The 20,280-nt window shown below is 54.5% G+C and overlaps 5 protein-coding genes across 5 annotated transcripts; 2 read left to right on the top strand and 3 right to left on the bottom strand.

Moving 5' to 3' along the window:
• Positions 1-699: 699 nt before the first annotated feature.
• IUM83_16571 (dihydroorotase, homodimeric type) lies at positions 700-10,272 on the bottom strand (the record flags this gene model as incomplete). Its single annotated transcript, XM_067941460.1, has 4 exons — positions 700-1,172; positions 1,272-1,399; positions 1,466-1,681; positions 9,923-10,272. The coding sequence occupies 4 exons, from the start codon at positions 10,270-10,272 to the stop codon at positions 700-702; spliced, it is 1,167 nt and encodes a 388-aa protein (XP_067783228.1).
• A 2,637-nt stretch (positions 10,273-12,909) lies between these two features.
• Positions 12,910-13,684, top strand: IUM83_16570 (Rab21/Rab5 family GTPase; the record flags this gene model as incomplete). The annotated part of the gene is made up of 2 exons (XM_067941459.1): positions 12,910-13,234; positions 13,335-13,684. 2 exons carry the CDS (start codon positions 12,910-12,912, stop codon positions 13,682-13,684), a joined length of 675 nt encoding a protein of 224 aa, XP_067783229.1.
• Positions 13,685-14,206: 522 nt separating this feature from the next.
• Positions 14,207-17,569, bottom strand: IUM83_16569 (ATP synthase F1, delta subunit; the record flags this gene model as incomplete). Its single annotated transcript, XM_067941458.1, has 4 exons — positions 14,207-14,903; positions 15,138-15,149; positions 15,737-17,376; positions 17,468-17,569. 4 exons carry the CDS (start codon positions 17,567-17,569, stop codon positions 14,207-14,209), a joined length of 2,451 nt encoding a protein of 816 aa, XP_067783282.1.
• A 511-nt stretch (positions 17,570-18,080) lies between these two features.
• Positions 18,081-18,416, bottom strand: IUM83_16568 (uncharacterized protein; the record flags this gene model as incomplete). Its single annotated transcript, XM_067941457.1, has 1 exon — positions 18,081-18,416. One exon carries the CDS (start codon positions 18,414-18,416, stop codon positions 18,081-18,083), a length of 336 nt encoding a protein of 111 aa, XP_067783296.1.
• A 94-nt stretch (positions 18,417-18,510) lies between these two features.
• IUM83_16567 (exosome complex exonuclease RRP45-like protein) lies at positions 18,511-20,169 on the top strand (the record flags this gene model as incomplete). The annotated part of the gene is made up of 2 exons (XM_067941456.1): positions 18,511-18,695; positions 18,801-20,169. 2 exons carry the CDS (start codon positions 18,511-18,513, stop codon positions 20,167-20,169), a joined length of 1,554 nt encoding a protein of 517 aa, XP_067783302.1.
• Between the last annotated feature and the right edge of the window lie 111 nt (positions 20,170-20,280).

The raw sequence follows: 20,280 nt of genomic DNA, 5'->3' as shown, positions 1-20,280 counted from the left end.
AGTCTATCACAGGTCTTTATAGGTGTCGGCCATGATATGGTAGTTCATCTTGTCGGAGCAGTTGAACACGTAGCCATACAGCACCATGGCTTCATCCAGTTCCTTCGTAGCCTCCGTATTACCAATGTCAGCAGGCCCGGCAGGGGCTCCACTCAAGAGCGGTTGCAACCACCGTCAAGATCTATCCGTAGGCAGAGTGATCATGAGGTGACCAGTGTTACAAATCCATTCATACGAGTACTTGGACCGGAAGTCCGCGATGTGAATGTCTACGTCATACTTCTCCAGGCGCCAGATGAACCGGAGCTGCTGCTGCCTTGGAGCCGGACTCGACGCAGTCGCTGCTGTTAAACCGGGTGGGCACCACGGTCACCTTGGCCATAGACGTGCTCACGACCTTGGCGAAGGCCTTGCGCACGAACCTCAGCTGCTACGGGTACTTCACCTGAACTGCCCACACAAGAGAGAAATCACCACACTAGTGGCGCGCTGCAGCTTCCAGTGGATGGTTTCGCCGGCCGTTGGGGGGGGGGGGGGGGGGGGCGACGACGCCGTTGTCGAACAGGTAGCGTCCGGAACCTTCCACTCCTCCTGTCTCAAGACTGTCTCGTTGCGCTTGAGGCTGTAGAAGTCCGCGCCGTTCTCGCTCTCGAACGCGCGGAGCAGATCCATCATGCCCATCGACTAAAAGGCTTCGGCCTACAGCTCGGGCACAGCGTGGACCGAGTAGATGCCCGCGCGACCGCAGCTGACTCCTTTGGCGAGACGTGGGGCGCGTTGTCCGTTCCGAGGAAGGCTTTTTGCTGCCGCCGGCAACGGCATGCAGGGGAGCCTGACGGTGTGTCTCGCGCTTGAGTACCAACAGGCAGTACTTGAACAGCGGCACTGCGGCGTGATGGTGGCAGCGATGTTGGCCGGCGCGTTGGTAACGAAATCGGTATCCTCCTTGATCGTCATATTCTCCACGACCACCTTGAGCGGCGGGAACTTGGCCATCAGCGGCTTGATCAATTGCTCAACGAAAGTAGCCGCGCGGTCGAACAGGTTTGCGGACGGGTCAGTCACCTCGTTGTGCACTAGCTGCGGCATGCCGAACTCGCTCATGGCCTCAAGCGCCAGGTAGATGTTGTTTATCTTGGTCACGCCCGAGTCCGGGTTGGCCGTCGCTCCAGCTGCAGCACCAGAACATCAACACGTCAGTCAGTACGTGTAAGTGTGCGTGCTCCTTGCTGCTGCTAACACATTTCAAGCGCGAGTTGTGTGTTGGGTACCATGGTAGGGCTTGACGACGAAGATCTTGTTGGTGGCGGCAGCGCGGCGGATTTCGTCGGCAGTGGTGCCGTCCGTCATGTAGAACGTCACGAGCGGCTCACAGCCCTTGACGCCTCCCTTGGCGCCACTGGGGTGGCGGAGCTCCTCGGGCACATCCACCAGAATGTGATCGCGGTAGACCAGCGCCCGTTACGTGGTGGTCACGGGCGGCACCAGGTTGGGCATGACGATGCAGCGCGCGAACTGGGACGTCGCGTGGGACACGGTCCGTGCCAGCGCCGCGTCGCCCTCGCGCAGGTGGTGGTGCAGGTCATCGGGGCGAGCGCTCACCCACTTGGCCTTGGTGCTGCATATTGCCTGGGGCGCGCACTGCCCTCTGCCTGCACGCTCATGTTCATGCACTCTTTTTCTAATCATTATTAGCACAGGGGTAGGTTATAATAGTGATTTGATTGTCTTTGAATTTGTCACCTCCTCCGTTAAAAGCTGCTTTGGCTTGTCCAACCATTATACAACCGTGAAGGAGGGGTCAATGCGGTGTTAGTAGTCATAGACACGTACACGAGGTTTGTTACAGTGTATCCCGTGAAGACGAAGCACAATGACGACGTAAATCCGCTGTTCAACTGAATGCGACTCCCGATATGTGACCAGACCTACATTATCACATATTCTGTTTTCGTTTGCTGTTCCAGCACTCTCTGCATTGTTCTCTCGTCCGCGACGGTCAGCATTCGCCTTTGCCGCAGCAGTCATAGCTGCCCGATGCTCACGTCGAGCTTGTTTGGCCGTTCGAGCCTCAGTATCTTGCACTTCCGTAGGTACCGCATACAATGCATCCGTCTTGAACTCGTCTGACACGTACTTGAGCACTACTTGGTGCATCGTGTACACCTTTTCGGGGTTGACTGGTGGTGGCGGAAGCGCGGATAGGAAGTGAATGAACTTCCTGGTAACCTTTGTGCCTTTAGTGAGCACTCAGTCAATCTTTCTCCGAAGATCCTTCTCTTCCACCGCGCTGTCGGGACGCTTTCTGGACTGCATCACGCCTAGTTTACAGCTCTCCATGGTGAAAATCTGGTACTGATGAACGCCAACTAATGTCTTGTAGAGTTCACTGACCAGTGGGTTGTAGCTCATGAAGAAATCATCACGCCAGGATATGTGTACTGCAGTGTTCGATACCACGAAATCTTTCACAGCAGTTACAATGTGGTCCATTGTCCACAGATCTTGCTGTGAGACGTGCTTGCGAATGTGCCCGAAATCTCTGTCGCAGGAATTCTTTGTGTGTCGTTTGACAAAGAATTTGTACTCGATTCTCTCGAACACGCCCATTTGAACCTGGGCTAGTAGGAACTTGATCACGAGGTTGTTTTTATTCAGACCGGAACATAGACTATCAAATTTTCTTCTTAGCCGGAACAAGACCGGTTCGAATAAAGTGATCAAGCATAGAGTTCACTTGATCTGTGCCCTTCCGACTGACGCTCTCACCATACATGTAGCTTGTCTGAATGTCATCATTCTCGTAGAAGATTCCAAAGACGTTGAGTTCACAGGCGAACAAAAGTACCACTGTGACGGCGTTGGCGAAAGCAAAGGACTGTCAGATTTTGGGAAACGTCCATGACAATGCCAGCCGTGCCATTGGCTGACGCATCGGAACGTGCTACTGCCTTGCAACTTTGTATTCCTTTCTGTTTAGCAAAAGTAGAATAAAATGAGATTAGTGTCGTTAGCCAAATAAAAGGTTACTTCTATCCACATCACTCGTTGTTACCTCATGCGTCTCCCTGATTCTGTGTGAAGCACAAGCTCCTCCGATTCATCAGCAGTCGGACCGCTTCGCATTCTGGACTGGTAGATAGCGTAGAGGTCACAAACGTTCGACCGGGGAGAACGAATACGAATTGTTGGGCAGTGAAGGCTCAGCAGCTTTCGCATCGTGGCTGGGACTGGCTCCCTCACGCACAGACTGATCTGGTCCACATAGGTGTGCATCTCGTCGTAAATAGCGGTCCATGAAAAGCAAGCCGGTAGCATGATGTGGTCCTCGCGACTATAATATTTTGTCGTTTCCCCATTAACGGTCTTCTGGAGACGAACTCGTACAGGAACCACATCGCCAACTTCTGCGGCAAACGCTTGAGGCCACTTCACAAGCCACACAACATCAACTTTTGCTGCGTGCTTGCTCAGCTTATTGCCATGTGCTTTCGGGGCGATATTGCCATCACGAACGCTGCGCTTGTAGCGTTGGGCAGTGAGTGGGGCGACATCGAGACACCCTGCAAATGACGGACGGCACACTTGGTCGATGAATGGAAGGTAATAGTGGAATTTGTCACGCGCTCCCGCACCTCGGCGTCGAGCCACAGTGTCTGTCTGCATCAGCAATGCAAGCATCGTGTAGATACTTATCGTTCGCTCATCTGAGAATGGGAGCACACCAACCACTCGATCTCGCGCGCTTTCCCCTCCACACAACGACGTTCGCGTTCGTCTGCCTGGATCAGGCTAGCGTCCTTCTGCTGAAGATCGACCTCAATCAAATTGTCACATATCCTCGCCAGCGCTTTCTACACTATCAGCCGTCCAATTGGAGACCTCCTGATCAGCAGTACTCTCCCCCTCACTCCAGTCCTCGCCCGCACTGTCATCTGGATCGTCACTCGTCTCTTCTTTGCGTTCACTCTACATATCGCTCTCACAACCTCGACTCTGGATTCGTTGAGAGTCTTGAGCAAGTTCGATGTCGCCGTGGGGGGTAGTTGCAGTTGCAATCTGACATGGGGACAGGGGCGTCAGCGTCGGCGAAGTTGACAGGGGTTTGTCCACGGTGGGAGGGCCGGACGTGGAGCTTGAAGGCACGGAAGCTGATGACGTAACGGCGGATTACATCGGAATGGTGGATTGCAATGTGAGTTACAACAGTGTGGTGCAGTGCGCAGGGCGGTTTCAGTTTAGTGACTGGTTGAAAAGCTGCCGTTTCTCGAAACTTCACTTAACTACGAAAATAACTTCATCTAACTTTAAAGGCGATTATCTCCAAAACAAAAAGGCGGATTAGTAACCAGATATTTGCCGAAATCTCATTTTAGAAATGTTGAGTGTATAAGGTCAAGTACGCGCTTTAGGGCCTTCACCAAAGCGGCCGCGAGTGGCACGATGAATTGAACGCGAGGCTGGAGAATCACGGATGGAGTCGCTGTGCCTCAGAATCTTGCTTGTATGTGTACAACAAGGTGTGTGTGTGCGTGTGTGTGTGTGTGGGGGGGGGGGGGGGGGGGGGGGGTGCGCACGCTCTTGCTAGTCTATTTGGATGGCATCATCTGTGGAACGATCAACGAGGCGTGGAAGGTGTCGTTCTTTGCGGAGCTGAATGCAAGATACGGCATTAGGACCAAGTCAGGCTGCATAGCTACCTGGGAGTGCAGATGGAGTTCACAGAGGAGGGTGCATTCTTGCATCGAACCAAGTACGCTTAGAATGTTCTTCGTAGATTTGATTTTGAAGATGCCCGGGGATGCAGATCATCGCTGGACCTGATGATAAGGTTGCGGCCAATGGCTGGCGTAGATAAGCAGCCGGATATTGACTACAGTGCTGCTATCCGCTCATTGATGTGGCTACCAGGTCCGACCTGGAGTTTCCGGTAGGGAACTTGAGTCGGTTTGTGGAGAATCTGACCGTACAACTTGGTGGTGCGCTCAAGGGCGTGCTTCGGTATCTATAGTGGCCTCGGCCGACCACGGGGTTTCTTCAAGAAGCCGAAGGCTGATAGTACGTCAAAGGTGAATGCTATCAAGATTGAGGGATTTTGTGACTCGGACTGGGGGAACTGCCCAGAAACCCGGAAGAGCGTCACGGGCTACGCCATGCTGGTAGCTGGTGGATCTGTTGCCTGGGCTGCGCGTAGGCAGACAGTGGTATCGCGAAGCACGGCGGGAGCGGAGTATGTAGCATCATGTGAGACGTGCATGGAGGGACGGGGTTTGGCTAACGTGCTGACAGAAGTCCTGCCGAAAACGAGAGTCAACTTTACGCTCGGAGTCGATAATCAAGCAGCAAGTACATTGCAATCGAACCCGACCAACAGCAGGAAGACCCGACATATCGAGTTGAGGCTGCAATAAGTTCGCGAGCAAGTTGCGCGAAAACCAGTCACCATTTGGAAGGTTGGCGGCGATGTCAATCCCGCTGATCTGCTCACCAAGCCGCCTGGGTACCTGCGGCCCATCAAGGTGAAGCAGCTAATCGGTATGCACTCCGAGACTGAGCCGGCTCCACGCGAGAAGCAGCGCAAGCACTACCACGATGAGCAGCAGTGCGGCAGAAGGGCAAGTTCGAGGGGGCTGACTAGTTCCGAGACTAATACTCGGAGGCGTAGCTTGTAAGTGGTGGAGACCAAGAGACTACAAGACAAGACCGAGAATGGCTCAAAGAAGATCCAGGGAAAGTTGACATGTCGAGGCTGTGGTAGTCGTGGCTCTAGTTTTAGCCTCAATGTCAAAATCGCAGTGTCGAAGCAAGAGTAGCAAGTTCCAGGGGGCACTGGAGCAGTAACAATTCAACAGGTTACATTTATTTCATGGACGAAGCTGCCGTCCAGGTATTTCGAAGGGTTAGGTCAAGTATACTTCGGGTATTTTCCAGGTCTGGCGACAGGTTTAAACCAGGTATCGAATTTACACATAAACAGTGCGGTAATTTTGGTTTATATTACCTGTGCAGGTATTGCCCGGGTCCAAAACCTGGACAAATCATACGTGTGCAACTTTGGCAAAAGTGCAAACGACGAAGATCGCTAATCGTCGGTACCTATCTGAGCAAGCAAATCATCACGCTAACATTTGTCTCGACCCAGGTATTTACCAGGTTTAGTCCATGTATTGACGATGAATTACTTCAGATAACAATTTCAGGTGCTACTCTGTGCAATGCTTCATCGCCAAAATCGCATCCATCATCTGCCAGTGTAGCTTTACGATGCCCGATGGCGAGAAGTCCTTTGGAACTCGAGTTGCCACCTGGCGCATAAAATGCATGCAGGTGAAGACACCACAACTACTTCCATCCTTTTGACGTGGTAGCTTCACGACACTCACGGTGTATTTTTCACCCAACACTGCACTATTGACCTCATTTGCAATTGTCTTCAACACCTTCTGCACAGCTCTTGAATGCATACTATCGTACACGAGCAGAGTTTTTGAGCCCCGAACGACGACAACACTGGCCCAGTGGCTCTTGTCGAAGTTTACCGGCAAAAACACATAGTCACATCCTTCACGTACACACTCGTGGATGCGCAATATACTTTCTCCCGAAACAGCATTTTCTTCGTCGCTCGAGGCTTGTGGCAAGAGCACACAGGCGTTGTTTTTGTATTGCTTTTTGAGAACGGATGCATAGGCCAATATGGTATTGTCATTTAGCCATGTTCCACCGCGAAAACGATATAGTTCGCAGTATAGCATTTGCACACCGGGAACTGAATCGTAAGGCCATGCATTCAGGAGCATTTCGGATACGCCGTCCACATTACCGTCATTGTCCACCAGAACTTTTACTCTATCTTTCAGCCACATGCAACATTCGTTTCCGTTGTTGCATATACTCAGCAAATTCCACAGATATTTCATGGCCTGCAACTGATCACGTGTAAATTGGCCGATCTTCTCGAAAACGACTACCACATTATCTTCATTGCTCTCTCCATCTATCACAATTTCGTTCAGTAGCGGCTTTCCGCCATTCAAAACAAGCTTTTCTTTATCAAGTCGCGTGAGTGCCATATCCACTGTAGCCTCAGGGAGGCGGTAACGCACAGTATCAGGCACAAAATCTGAATCCACTTCCCAAGTAAAGGCAGGAACTCCGCTTTGTAGGTACACATGATGTGTAGCTAAGTACGAACCTGCTTCCTGGAGAGAAGGAGTAATTTCATCGAGGCAGGCCACAAAGTCAGAAACGTCCTTGTCTCGAAGGAGGGCTCTCAATTTCATGCCTCTATTGTACTCTTTCAAAGCGCAGCGAGCCGCGTTTCGACGTTGAACCCGATTAACGCGAGGCCGGCCCACCACAGGAGCACAGACATTCACTTTTATAGCAACCTTGGCTTCTTCAAGACGATCGTCGGATGCAACTTGCGTAGGCGGCATATCGTAACAGTCATCACAATCTTCATTGTTCTGATTACCTTTATCATCTCCTTTACCGGTGCTCTCTGCATCCTGGAGGCTCTTGGGTTCTGCAGCAGCGCTGTTTTCGCTCAGCACACGACCATCACTTTCGCCACCGTGCTCGTTGCTATCATTGGCAGCGACGGGTGATGTAATCTCCACGTTGCCTTGTCTGACATTGTGCCACCATTCATCAAATTTGGACATTGCTGTGTTGAACATCGCGTCGGAAAGCTGGCACAGCTCCCCGCTCATACGGCCAAATGCTTGCTGAGCGCGCCGGTATTTTTCGCGCTCAGTCATAGGTCCTCCATGAGATTGATTTTCAGCTTTGTAAACTTTGGCAAGAAACGGCGAAGATAATGTACTTACTCGATCCATAGTACTGCGACTCTGGCCAAACCACCTACACAAAAGAAAACGTGGCATGTGAGTGAAAACCTGCTCGATACCTGACCAATACCTGGTAAAAACCTGGCAAAATCTGCGCGTACCTTGGTTCGATCGCATTGAATGGGATGAAGAATGCGCTACCAGTTGACTTCTTGTACACCATCGCGTGACGGAAAGGTAGCTTCATTGTTTTCGCAAAATCACAGTCGCAGTCTAGTCCATCTTTTTGTATTTGGTATTCGTGATGCTTGCCTCGCACTGTAACTGAAGTGTCGTTGTCTGTGAAGGTGTAGCCTGCTGCCAAAGTTGGATCCGATGCAATCTTGTACTGCGTCTCTATGGCTTCCGCCACCCACCGAGTAGTCATGCTTAGCACAATATTCATCTCCTCTGAATATTCCTTAATCCGTAAAGTTCCTGGCATCTCCACAACTGACTTGTATTCATCTTCCTGTCTGCGTTTCCAAGCCAATAGAGCAGCAAGACTGGCGCGCATGGTGAAATGGCTTTTCATCGTTTGCTTGACTTTCCCAAAAAAGCTCTCCACTCGGTTATTAGTGTGATTGTTAAAATGTGGGAGCTGCGAGCGGTGTGCCATCACCCACATATCCGAACAAGCATCCCAGTTATCGAGAAAATACTGCCAGAGAGCGTGCTTTCCATCTCTTCAAGCCAAACTCTTAAATTCGTCCCGATGAAATTCGTAAACATCAACGGCTGTCGAGTAAGTCATGTTTGTTATAACATGCTTCAACTGCTCGACCACGTCCTTTGAAAATGATTGATACTTCCCACTTCGAACCACCTCGTGCAGCCACTTTATGACATGGAAGTGACACAGAAAACTACAGGCTTCAGGAAACTTGCGTCGAATGATGTCCACATCCCGCATATCCTTGTCCACGATAACGATTCGAATGAACCGCCAGTGTTCGTTCGCACGTTTAACATGATCGAGAGCTTTTGCCATGTGCCAATCCGATGTAGTCTCGAGCAACGAGTACTGAACCGGCTGACCATGCCCAAATTGATCCATCGCTACAATCGAGAGCAGTTGGTAGTTGTACCTGCACAATACCCGGTTAAAACCTGTTAAATACCTGGCAAAAGGATGTTACTGTGCCCACCTGTTCGTTTTGTGAGTACAATCCATTTGCAGCACCTCTGGAAAGCTATCAAACATTGCTCGCATGTGCCCAGTTGTGAACGATATAACCCCTGTATTTCCTTTGGCACTCTGATTAGCGGTGGAGACATTCTTGGCGGATTGTAAATTGAAATCAACTAGCATTTCGGTGACAGCGTCGTCATCTGAAAGTTCATCACCTACAAGTATCCAACATTATCCCGCATTAGATGCTCAACATACATGACCGCCTCTGCTAACACCACGCACCAGAACGACGTAAACGCGCCACCAAATTCTGAACATCCTTCATAGTGACACTGTGAGACGAATTCTCTCTGATGTAGTCGTAGATGCTTGAAGGTTTTGCATTAGACTGCATGAGCAATTCAATGCCGGGCATAAGTGGAGAATTGTGTGAAACCTGGCGAATACCTGGGTAAGACTTGTAGATATTCTCGCTGATGTCGTGGTTGTGTCTGTAGTCCTCTCGACGAAGTTCAATAGCCCACGATTCGTCATCCTGCTTCGTCACTTGAGCCAGAAACTGAAAGGGGCAATCAGCCCGTCGTAATTTGTGAACCTTACGTTTACCGGTGGTAGATCGCTCGCGCTCGCCCCACCCATGGGAACATATGTATTTGCGCTGGTATAACTTCATCTCAGCTGGAATGAAAGGAATCTCGTCGTCTGACTTGCCTTGGTACTGCTGCTGCGCACGCAGTGCATTGTTGCGTCTTTTGACGTTAATATTCTCCTTGACGACGAGAACCTGGCTGGTGTTCTTCGTGTAATCTTTGAGGGCATCCTCGAAAGAGGCCAGCTGCGTTGTCCTGCACCTAATGCAGGAACTGTCACCATGACTTCGTCTTCGACATCACTCAGCGTGCGCTTCTTCTTAATACGGGATGTGATTGCTGCTGCAGCTTTTGCTTCGTCTGACCTTTCCTCCACATCAGATTTGTCATCATTGCGATCCTCCTCGTCATCCTCCGCACGTTCCTCCTCCTCGTCCTCACCTCGTTCCTCTTCGTCAGCCTCAGCACTCCCATCTTCGTCTTGCATCCCTTCATCTTCGCTGGCATTGCTAGTGCTACTAGACTGCGGCACATTTGGCCCACCAGCATTCCGCTCTTCAGCAGCCTTCTTCATCGCTTGTGCCTTCTCCGACCTCGTCCGTGCCGCCCTTGTGCTCTCTCTGCGTGCTTCCTCTGCTTCCCTGGCTTCCTGCTCCTCTCTAGCTTCATCAGCCATGCGCTGCTTGATCAGCGCCGTCTTGTGGGTGCGTGCCATGGTTGCCACGTGCCGCTCCCGCCGATTTGAGTGAATGAGTGGCTGGAGGGTGGTAAGAAAAAAAATCGGAAATTTATTTCAATTTACATACCTGGATAATACCTGTTTCAAGGACTGGCAAATACCTGCTACTCAATACCTGGACGCGAGCTTTGCCGTTATTTCATACTCGCGCCGCTGGCATTCGCAAAGCAACAGCGTACACAGGACACCCGATCTCAGCATAGCTGAGCGGGGTGACCGCAGCCCAAACTTTGCAGGGATCAGGTCAATCCATAGTCGACATCAGTCATCATTACCGGAGTCATGGTAGTCTCATCGATGTGGCCGAGACTCTCAGCCGAAAGTGTATCCATGCGCTCCGAGCCAGTTCTGGTTGAAGTGACTGCTCCTTGAACCTCATCTAATAATAGCCATTCGTGGGACTTAGGGTGCGTTGTCGGCAGGCTGATGACGCGTTCGCTGGAAAAGTCCGAGCACACACGAGCAACCTTTTCTATCGGATTCCCGAGCTTCATGTTCATTAGCTTCATCCCGAATCCGACAAACACGGCTGCTGTACTACGATAGCTGACCGAATATGAGATGCAATCGATGAAGGCTTCAAATTGATCCCGATCTACAACTTCAACTTCGATCATGCAATCCCCATCGTCCCACTCGACAAATAGCGGTCCAACGTTTGATTCTTCATTGTCAAAGTACAAACACCTCAACAATGCCATCGCCCTCGCCAGCACACGCATCGCGAAAGCAGGCTTGGTCAATACGAGGAAATGGGCTGCTCTTGCTTGAAGTAGTTCGCGCGCACTTAGGCGGGTTTTGGGAGCTTTCCGAACTCCGCCCAGCGTTGTGGATGCTAACAAATCGAGTACCTTGAGATTATCAATCCGAAACGCTGTGAAGACAGCAGGCTTTTTTCGACGTTTATTCTTCGGCGCCAAATCTCCAGCAAACTGAGACGCATCGTGTACTTCAGCAGAGGCCTTCATGTCCTCACGGCCAAAGCGCGCACAGAACTTACAAACAGCGCCCGAAACGACACCTCAATCGGTCGTACTCCCTGGTTTTATTACCAAAATCATCCCGTAGCGCGACTGCCAATCCTCACGCGATTATCGTATTGCCCGCTTCGTCTTCGTGCTGGTAAGAGACTCGCCGATGTCTCCCGCTCGCTTGTCGTGGCTGTCGTCAGCTTCTATTGCTCTCGTCATCTTGCTGGAGGTGAAGGTCCGAAGGCTGCGCCAGAGCCCTTCGGACATGTGCCCAAAGCTAAAGCACGGGCGGTTTGGGTCTAAGGGAGTTGTCAGGACTCCAAATGATGCTCGCTCGATCTTTTCGGCCTTTAGCCAGTGGTTTCATTACGATTGCTTTGAATCCGTAGCGTGACGGTGCCGACAGCTGCCGACGGCAGCCGACAGCGTCATCATTGGTGGAAATACAGATTTGGTTTATAAACCCAGCTATTGTTCAATTTCAACTGGCTCTGGTGTAGTCCACAGCGGAGCCATTTGAACGAAACACACACCAAGTCAAGTCACCGCGTCGGCCGACGAGGGTGGGGGTGGGGGGACCGGCTCCGGGCGTCGGAGCATGACGAGGGTGGGGAGCATGACGTGGGCGGAGCATGACGAGAGCGGGGAGCATGACGAGGGTGGGGAGCTAAAGGAGGGCGGGGAGTATGATGAGGGCAGGATGATAATGGGCGGCGGCCTAAAGTGCAGCGGGTGGGAAGGAGGATGGCGAGGAAGCTAGAGCACAAGTACTGTTGACTACGAATAAGTTGTAATAAAGTGTTTATTGTTTATATTTATTTATCCTCTTCGTGCTTTAAGTGGCGCGCTCGTATCTACCTAACTCATGTTGAATGCTGCTCGTTCATGTCGTGCTGGGTGAGTTGGAGGGCATGTCCAGGAAACTCGGTTGAGTTCGCGACAGTAGTTGAAACGCCATTGCAATGTTCTCAAAGCAGTCTGACAGTCAATACAAAAGCTAAGTAAATTTGTCGGCTACATGGCAGATTTTCGTATTATACGTTAATCACTGAGATTCACTATGTGCTGGATACATATTTTGGCGGCATTGCCGACATTATTCGTCGGCACGGTGTCGGCAACAAATAAACCTATCCCTAAATACGATGATTGGCCTAAATTTGATTCAACCGGCTGCTTATTCGCTATAAAGATACCTTAAACATCTGATTGGGCCACGGAGGACATGCAGTGGCCAAGTCAAAATAATATATGTCGGCACCGTCACGATATTCATCCATGTCTTCGAAGGAGGTTTCAAAACGGCCGAGCTTCTGACATAGCCATACATCCATCCTGAAAATCTAAGATGCTGTGGAATTTTAACGTTAATTCAGGCAGTGCACCCAACTTTTGTACACTCTTCGTAATTTAACGGTGCCTGCCAATTAGAGGCGGCCTCTTGCGAATATCATCCAAACTTTGCGTTTTGTCCAAAAATCGTTTTGGTTTAAAATTGCGAATTCATTAGAAAAAGACATTTCGTGCCTTGTTTAACGTGGCTCACACAATTGTGTGTACCGTACCGCATCACTCCTAAGGTGTCTCTTTTTTTTGGGTTCTTCCGCATAGAAGACCAAGTCCCGAATCAGCCGGCAGCAGGATGGAGGACGTGGGGCTCGACCGCAAGCTGGTGATCATCGGCCCCACGGACGTGGGCAAGACGTCCATCACCATGCGCTACTGCCACGGCAGCTTCTCCACGCCCACGTCGGCCACCATCGGGGCCTCGTTCCTGCAGAAGCGCGTGATCGTGGGGGACGACGCTGGCGCCCGGCGGAAACTGACGCTGCAGATCTGGGACACGGCCGGCCAGGAGCGCTTCCGCTCCATGGCGCCCATGTACTACCGCAACGCCAAGGCAGCCATCCTGGTGTTCGACCTGCAGAGCGAGGCTAGCTTCGAGAAGATCAAGGAGTGGCTGCAAGGTGCGTCATCTTCTTCTTCTCGTTCTCCTTCTCTGTTCCATGTAGAGGCGGTATAGTGAGAGTGACACCCCTTCTCCTGTTCTTTTCCGCCGACCGGCAGACCTGCAGCACCACGTGGGGGACGACATCGTGCTGGCGGTCGTGGGCAACAAGAGCGACGTGCCGTCCGACTTCGACTTCTCCAAGGCCCAGCAGTTCGCGGACGAGATCGGCGCGCTGGTGTTCCGCACGAGCGCCAAGACAGGCGAAGGGGTGCAGGCGCTGTTCGAGAGTCTGGCGGTGCAGCTGCTCAAGAAGCACGACCAGGAGCAGCGGACACGATCGCGCGACGGATCCAGAGCAGGCAGCGCGGCCGGCCCAGGGTCCTACGGCTACGGAGGTCAAAGCCCCGTCATTCTGAGTCAAGCCAACGCCTCAGGGGGCAAGTCATCCAAGGGCGGCTGCTGTTAGTTCGTCTACAGGTCAGCGCATAGAACGACAGGCAAGGGGCAGAGGGCGCCTCGTGCACAGCACAACACAATTTGAGGGCGGGCAGGGAGCAGGAGAGAGGGAGAACAGAAGAGGGCATCATGCCGTCGGGGAACAGCGCGCTCGGCGTGTGGCGCCATCGATGCTAGCAAATGTTTTTTTATTCACAGCAAACAAGTCGCGTTTCGACTACGTTATGCCTGCGCTTCAAGTGCTCGAAGTGGCGTTACAGTAGTTGACAATGTTCGCTGTATTTGACAAACCAGGGACGCCGACAGGTTGAAGGACCAACCACCAACACCAACTGGGACGCAGATGACGAACACGAGCTCATTCATTTCCGTTGTAAGTTCTTCATTTAGTCGTCGGCTTCCGTGCTAGCTCCGCCGCTCGCCGAGCGAAACCTCGTTGCTACAGACACGTGGGCATGGATGAATGCCCTCCCGGCCTCCCACTAGCTACGCCACGTTCACTCGTAACCCTGCCTGTCGTCGGAAGACTGACTTACTGCTGGCTCGAGTTGGCGAGCAGTGTGTTGATCTTGTCGATCTTGGTGGCGAGCGACAGGTCAATGAAGTAGTTGCCGATCTGCACCTTGAGACCGCCCAGGATCTCCGGGTCCACGACCGTCTCCAGCAGCAGCTTCTCGTTCTTCTCCACGCGGGCACCCAGAGCCTTCTTGACCTGGTCCAGCTGGGCCTTGGTCAACGGGTCAGCCGACGTGACCTTGGCCTGCACCTCGCCGCGGTAGGCGCCCATGAGCTTCTTGTAGGCGGAGATGACGCCGGCGGCGTCCGGCAGACGGCCGTTCTCGGCGAGCACCTCGAAGAGGCCAGCCACGGGCTTGGAGAACTTGGCCTTCTCCATAACCTTGGCGATGTCCTCCTTCTTGGAGGCGCGGGCGATCGTGGGGTCGTGCAGGAACGAGGCGAAGTTGGGCTCCTTGGCGATGGTCTCCTCGATGGTCAGCAGCTCCTTCTCCACGGACTCGAGCTGGTTCTGCTTGGCCGCCACGCTGTACAGGGCGTTGGCGTAGCGGGCGTGCAGGCCGAAGAGCTGCAGCTTGGGCTGCGTCATCTGGCCGAAGCCGCCGATCTCCTCCACCTCCTTCGTGGACGAGGCGGCCGAGGCCAGGCCGCGCGTCAGGGTGGGGGTCACCGCGGCCTTGCGCACCGAGTTCTTGATCGTCGAGGACAGCATGCTGGAGGTGGGGGAGTAGCAGCAACAAGAACAGGGGACACATACGGTCAGTCAGTCGGCGGACTTCGATGTCTTCCCTTGCTTCCGGCGCAGCTTCCAGGGCGCCAACCACAGCGCCACGAGCGCCGAAGCGAGCGCAACACGCGGACCCGTCTAGTGTAGTCGCGGATGGGCTCGCCCTGGGCCCGGAGCGCGTCGTTTAACACCCGCATCTTTCATCCGCTCGCGTACTCACCTTCCGTTCCAGCTAAAGTCGCGAGTGGTCTTTGAGCCCCCTGGCCCCCTCGATGTGCGGCTCCAAGCCACTCAGTCCGCTGATTGGTCCGCCGATTCGTGTGTGGTACACCTTAGAAACCTATCTTAAAAGGTCTATTGATTTTAGAAAGGTCGTCGAAAAAGTTTCACGCGCGGTGCACTTCACTTTGAGCTTGGGCGTCAGGGCATATTGCCGACCAAAAGCATCCAAATTGATGAGCCACCATGGAATTGCAGTCCGACCTTCACGGCTATTGACCAAGAATCTTCCATCAGAGACCCCAGCGGATCCACTCACCAATTCAACGAAATGTCACGCGCCCGAGGCACACCGGAAGCCAAGGTTATCAACGGCGTGTGACGGCTCGATGGCCCTTGAAAGGCAAGTTGCCCCAAGCACCATAGCTCCGGCTACTTCAAACACGCGCTGGCTTTCGTCTACCGTGTCTATGCGGAGCCGCCCCCCATTCCTGTCCTCTTCAATTGCAGCCAACTGCGTCCTCGCCTCGCGGACGTTCGCCTTCGCCTGCTCCAGATCGCGCAGAGCCTCCGCGCCGGGGTCTGCGCCGCCCACCGAACCGGTCGAAGAGCTCCTTGTCGCTCTCTTCGGAGGCGGCCGGCGCTGATGCTCCGCGCTCTTGTCGCCCTTGCCACTCTTGCTGATGGTCCCTCTCCGGCCTCTGGTTGTCTCTGAAGATCGGCGGCAGCACCACTACCGCGCCGTCAGTCTTGCTGTTCTTGCTGCTGCAGTTGGTGCTGCTTGGGGCAGACGACGGACTGGGGCCAGGAGGCGTGTGGCCTCGCAGCGCGCGGATCTGCGCCACCATCTTGCTCCCAGTTTTGCCTGTCGGAGTTGGCGCTGGCACGGCAGACCCTTTCATATCAAGGCACAGCGAACGGAACGTGTGCAGTAACCGCTGCACCTGTCGTAGACTCTCAACCGGAGGGACCAGCTCGGCGTTGTCCAAGAACGCGGTGATCTGCTGCCGGCGAGAACGTTCTTCTTCAGCAGCACTCTCTTTACCGTCGTGAGTCTGTCCAGCGATCGCGTCATACAGCGCCAACTCCTCACGCAGGACCCGCGTCTGTCCAGCGATCGCGTCATACAGCGCCAACTCCTCACGCAGTCGCCGAATCTCGTCACGGTACGCAGCGCGCTCCTCACTCGCCAGCTTTGACCCAGCAGCCCCAGAGCCTGATGCCACAACGTTGACAACAGCCTGCGTCTTGACGCGACGCATCCTCGCCGCGAAGCGCAGCGTGGCCAGGCTTTGGTCTGCGTGAGTCGGCGCTGGCCACACGCATGCCACCAACAGCGTGCGGCAGTTGCCACCCAGCGAGTCCTTCAGCAAGTTGGTCAGAGGCGTCTGTCGAAACGGCACGTGCGCTCTGGTCTTGCTGCTCAGCGCGAGCACAACCTGTTCCAGGAATGTCAGTGACCGGTTGATGTAGCAGGCCTCGTTGGCCCGTGTAGAACCCGACTCCGTCATCGTTTTCTTCATGCGCTCCGAGCCGGCCAAATCCACCAGGTGCAGTTTGCTGTACACGACATCGTCGTCGCCGTGTGAGCGGGACCCGCTTGCTTCGTCCCCAGATGCATCTCCCTCGATGAACTGGGTGGACATGACGCTCCGCTTGCGCTCCAGGTACAGCGTGAAAATGCAGTGAGACCGCGTAGACGCGGCGTTCAGTGCGTGCTCCGCCACCGCGCGGCTCGTGTCGCCCTGGAATACAAGGTCCAACGCCTGCTCCTCGCTAGACACGAGCGCTGTTGTGAGTCCCCGCACGAAAGTCTGTCCTCGAGCGTTCTCCTGGATGGCCAAGTCGTTCGAGGCGTTGCAGGTGCCTGAGCTGCCAACGTCCGGGGCAAGCAGGTCAATGAGGCGGTCGTTGTAAATCTCCAGGTACGACATGCGTAACGTGTAGGAATGGTCGGCGTCCTGTTGCGTGCGCTGGAAGACGCGAGACAACGATCGAGCAATGAGCCCGCGATCCTCGAAGCGGCGACGAGGACCCCCTCCAGACATTGTGAAGGTTTTCCCCGCCCCCGTTTGTCCGTAGGCTAGAATGCAGCCGTTGTATCCGCTCAACGCTCCGTCCACTACGTCAGACGCTACCAACCGGAACACACCGGCTTGGTCGATGTTGGGAGACAGCACTTGGTCAAACCGGAAGCTCGTGCCACCGCCCGAGGCCGTGTTCGTGACTACACTAATAGTCTGCAGCACACGCGAGGAACTATCGTTAGGTCATGATGATACGCTTGATACCAGCAGCAAAGAGACTCAAGCAAGCCACACCCGACCTTACCTGCTGTTGTTCATCAATTGCCACTGCATCGCTGTAGCCGTGGTCAAGGGAGCTGGGAACATATTCGATCGTGGCAGACCAAGGGCAGCACGCGCAGTTCATTAGCTGCTGGAAAACCAAATGCAAAGGAGTTTCTTGTATCACTCAAGAACCAGAAACTAGGGGATCATTATGCCTGTTGATGATCCCTTGTAGTGCATATCTGTCCTTGCCAATGTGCATCCATTTTAACCATGTTGCGTATCGAAAGTTCCAGTTACAATACCATGATGCCCTTAGCTCTCGACAATCATAAATGAAGCCAGTAGTAGCTGGCGCGCGTGTACTCACTCACAGGCCGCTGCTTCTGTTGTCCATTTAGTGCTCAAATGGAGCTACGACAGTCCTGCGCTAGTGAGTTGCTCTATGTTGCAAATTGCTTGTCCTCAGCTTCCATCACAGCTCAAACGAGCCATCATACGTAATTCACCGTATCCTCATCGGAGGTGCTAGGCAAACACTCAAGGTAACCATGTAGATCGGCAACCTGACCACTGATTCTCCAACCCCGATAAAGCCCTGTCGCGTCCGACGAATGGCGCTCGAGCCTCGCTCCTGCAGGAACTCGATATAATCACGATCTCTGACGCAGTTTCAGCCGCACGGGCACCTCCTGCTCCCCTCCCTGGTCCTGCTGCGGCAAGTGCAGGTCGGCGACGCAGTGGTTCAGCCTGATGTCGTGCGGCTGGGCGCGCGCCTGCACGCTCCAGTCGTCCAGGAACCGGTTGAAGGCCGTGAGCTGCCCCGCCAGCTCCAGCGTCTCGTGCGTGGACGTCCGGCGCAGCTCCGCCTGCATGGCCTCGTCGAAGAGCGCGAAGAGCAAGTCTCCGTCCAGCTCCAGCTCGCCCTCCAGCTCGCGCAGCGCGTCGGCCAGCGCGCGCCCCAGCAGCGTCTGCCTGTACCCATCCATTGCTGTTGTATCGGTTGGAGAATTGGCCAATCAGCGGGCGCGTCGCTCCTGCGCCAGCAGCTCCCGAGCCACTCGAGCACTAGAGCAGAGGACGATGGCGCTGCGGGACGAGCACGACTTCCTGAGCGAGAACGAGCGGCAGTTCCTGGCCAACTGCCTGCGCCAGCCGCCGCACGTGCGCGCGGACGGCCGCGAGCTGCTGCAGCAACGCAAGATCCGCGTGCAGTTCCGCCGCAGCGAGAGCGAGAGCCAGGCGGAGGTGCAGCTGGGGCGCACTCGGTGCGTCTCCGTCCTTCGCCGCAGCAGTGAGCTGACGCGCCCGACTGACGCTTACCTTGTCTCTCTCTGTCTGTCTGTTTCTCTGTATGTGTTGTGGGTGTGCAGGGTCATCGGCAACGTGCACGGCGAGATCGTGCCGCCCTTCCCGGACCGGCCGACCGAAGGCTTCCTGCACTTCGCGGTGGAGCTGTCGCCCATGGCGTCGCCCAGCTTCGAGGCCGCGGCGTCTGCAGGCCGCGGCGCCGCCTCGTCCGTCGCCGCTGCGGAGCTGGCGCGCCTGGTGGAGCGCGGCGTGCGCGAGAGTCGCGCGCTGGACACGGAGGCGCTGGCCGTGGTGGCCGGCGAGAAGGTCTGGGCCATCACCTGCCACGTGCACGTGGTGGACCACGGCGGCAACCTGGTGGACGCGGCCTCGCTGGCCGCCATTGCAGCGCTCATGCACTACCGGCGCCCGGAGGTGGCCGTGAAGGAGGGCTCCGCAGGCAACGGAGGAGTCACCGTGTACAGCGTGGACGAGCACGCAGCCGTCCCGCTGAGCCTCCACCACATCCCCATCTCCATCTCGTTCTGCTTCCTGCAGCCAGCTGCGACGATGCAGGCCAACGCTGGCAACGAGGGCGACGTCGACGCTGACGAAGACGGCGAGCCCATTATCTTCATGGACCCCACGGACCGCGAGGAGCGCATCACGGACGCGCGCATGAGCTTCACGTTCAACTCGTTCCGCGAGCTCTGCGCTGTGCACAAGATTGGCGGTGCCGCCATTTCCCAGTCGACTGTGCTGAGGTGCGCGAACGTTGCGGCAGCGCGTGTTGTTGAGCTGACGACGTTTCTAAAGGAGGAGGAGGACAAGGCGGACAAGGAGGCTGTGCAGCGCCGCCGCGCATTGCTTCGCGGCCGCGCATTTGCTGATGTTTCGTCAACGCTGGATGAAGCAACCGCTAAGAGCACCGTGGAGAAGGTTGACTTGGGTGCAATGACAGACTTTTCGACCCTGCACGCTCCTATCGCGCTGCGCGACGACCCGTCAAAGGAGGAGACGGCCCAGCAGGTGACGTCGATGGCTGAGCTGTTAGAGTCCCTCGAGACTGCCGCTGATCTTGCAGAGGAGGAGCCCAAGCCAGCTGAAGCAGGCCTTGCGATGACTGATGCAGCTCGAGATGAGTTCCGGCAATTGGCCAACAGCGAGACTGTGCGCGACTTGATCCACGGCAGCAAGAAGGAGCAGTTGAAGTCAACTCAGCCCGCCAAGAAGAAGCCCGTGGTGGACAGCGACAGCGACAGCGAAGAGGAAGGTGGTCTACTGCAGAGCGAGTTTGGCACGGCAGCAAAACAGGAGGAGCCCGTCAAGACAAAGTCAAACGCAAAGCCAGTGAAGAAGACTCCTGCCAAGAAGGGCAGAAAAAAGAAGGTGGAGTCTAGCTCAGATGAAGACGAGGACATGGATCTCAGCGCCGCCATCAAGCGCAAGTAAGTTGGCAGGGATAAACTAATAGGACTACGGTACGTTTCGCCATACACATCGTTTGCTGCGCGACCGTTTCGAAGCGACGCCATCGTACGAGCCCCCAAAATGCTGGGGATC

This window comes from Phytophthora cinnamomi (assembly GCF_018691715.1).
Source record: "Phytophthora cinnamomi strain GKB4 chromosome Unknown Contig100, whole genome shotgun sequence".
NCBI classification, from domain to species: domain Eukaryota; phylum Oomycota; class Peronosporomycetes; order Peronosporales; family Peronosporaceae; genus Phytophthora; species Phytophthora cinnamomi.
Note: the sequence above shows the minus strand (reverse complement) of the source record. Positions and strands in the feature narration are given on the sequence as shown.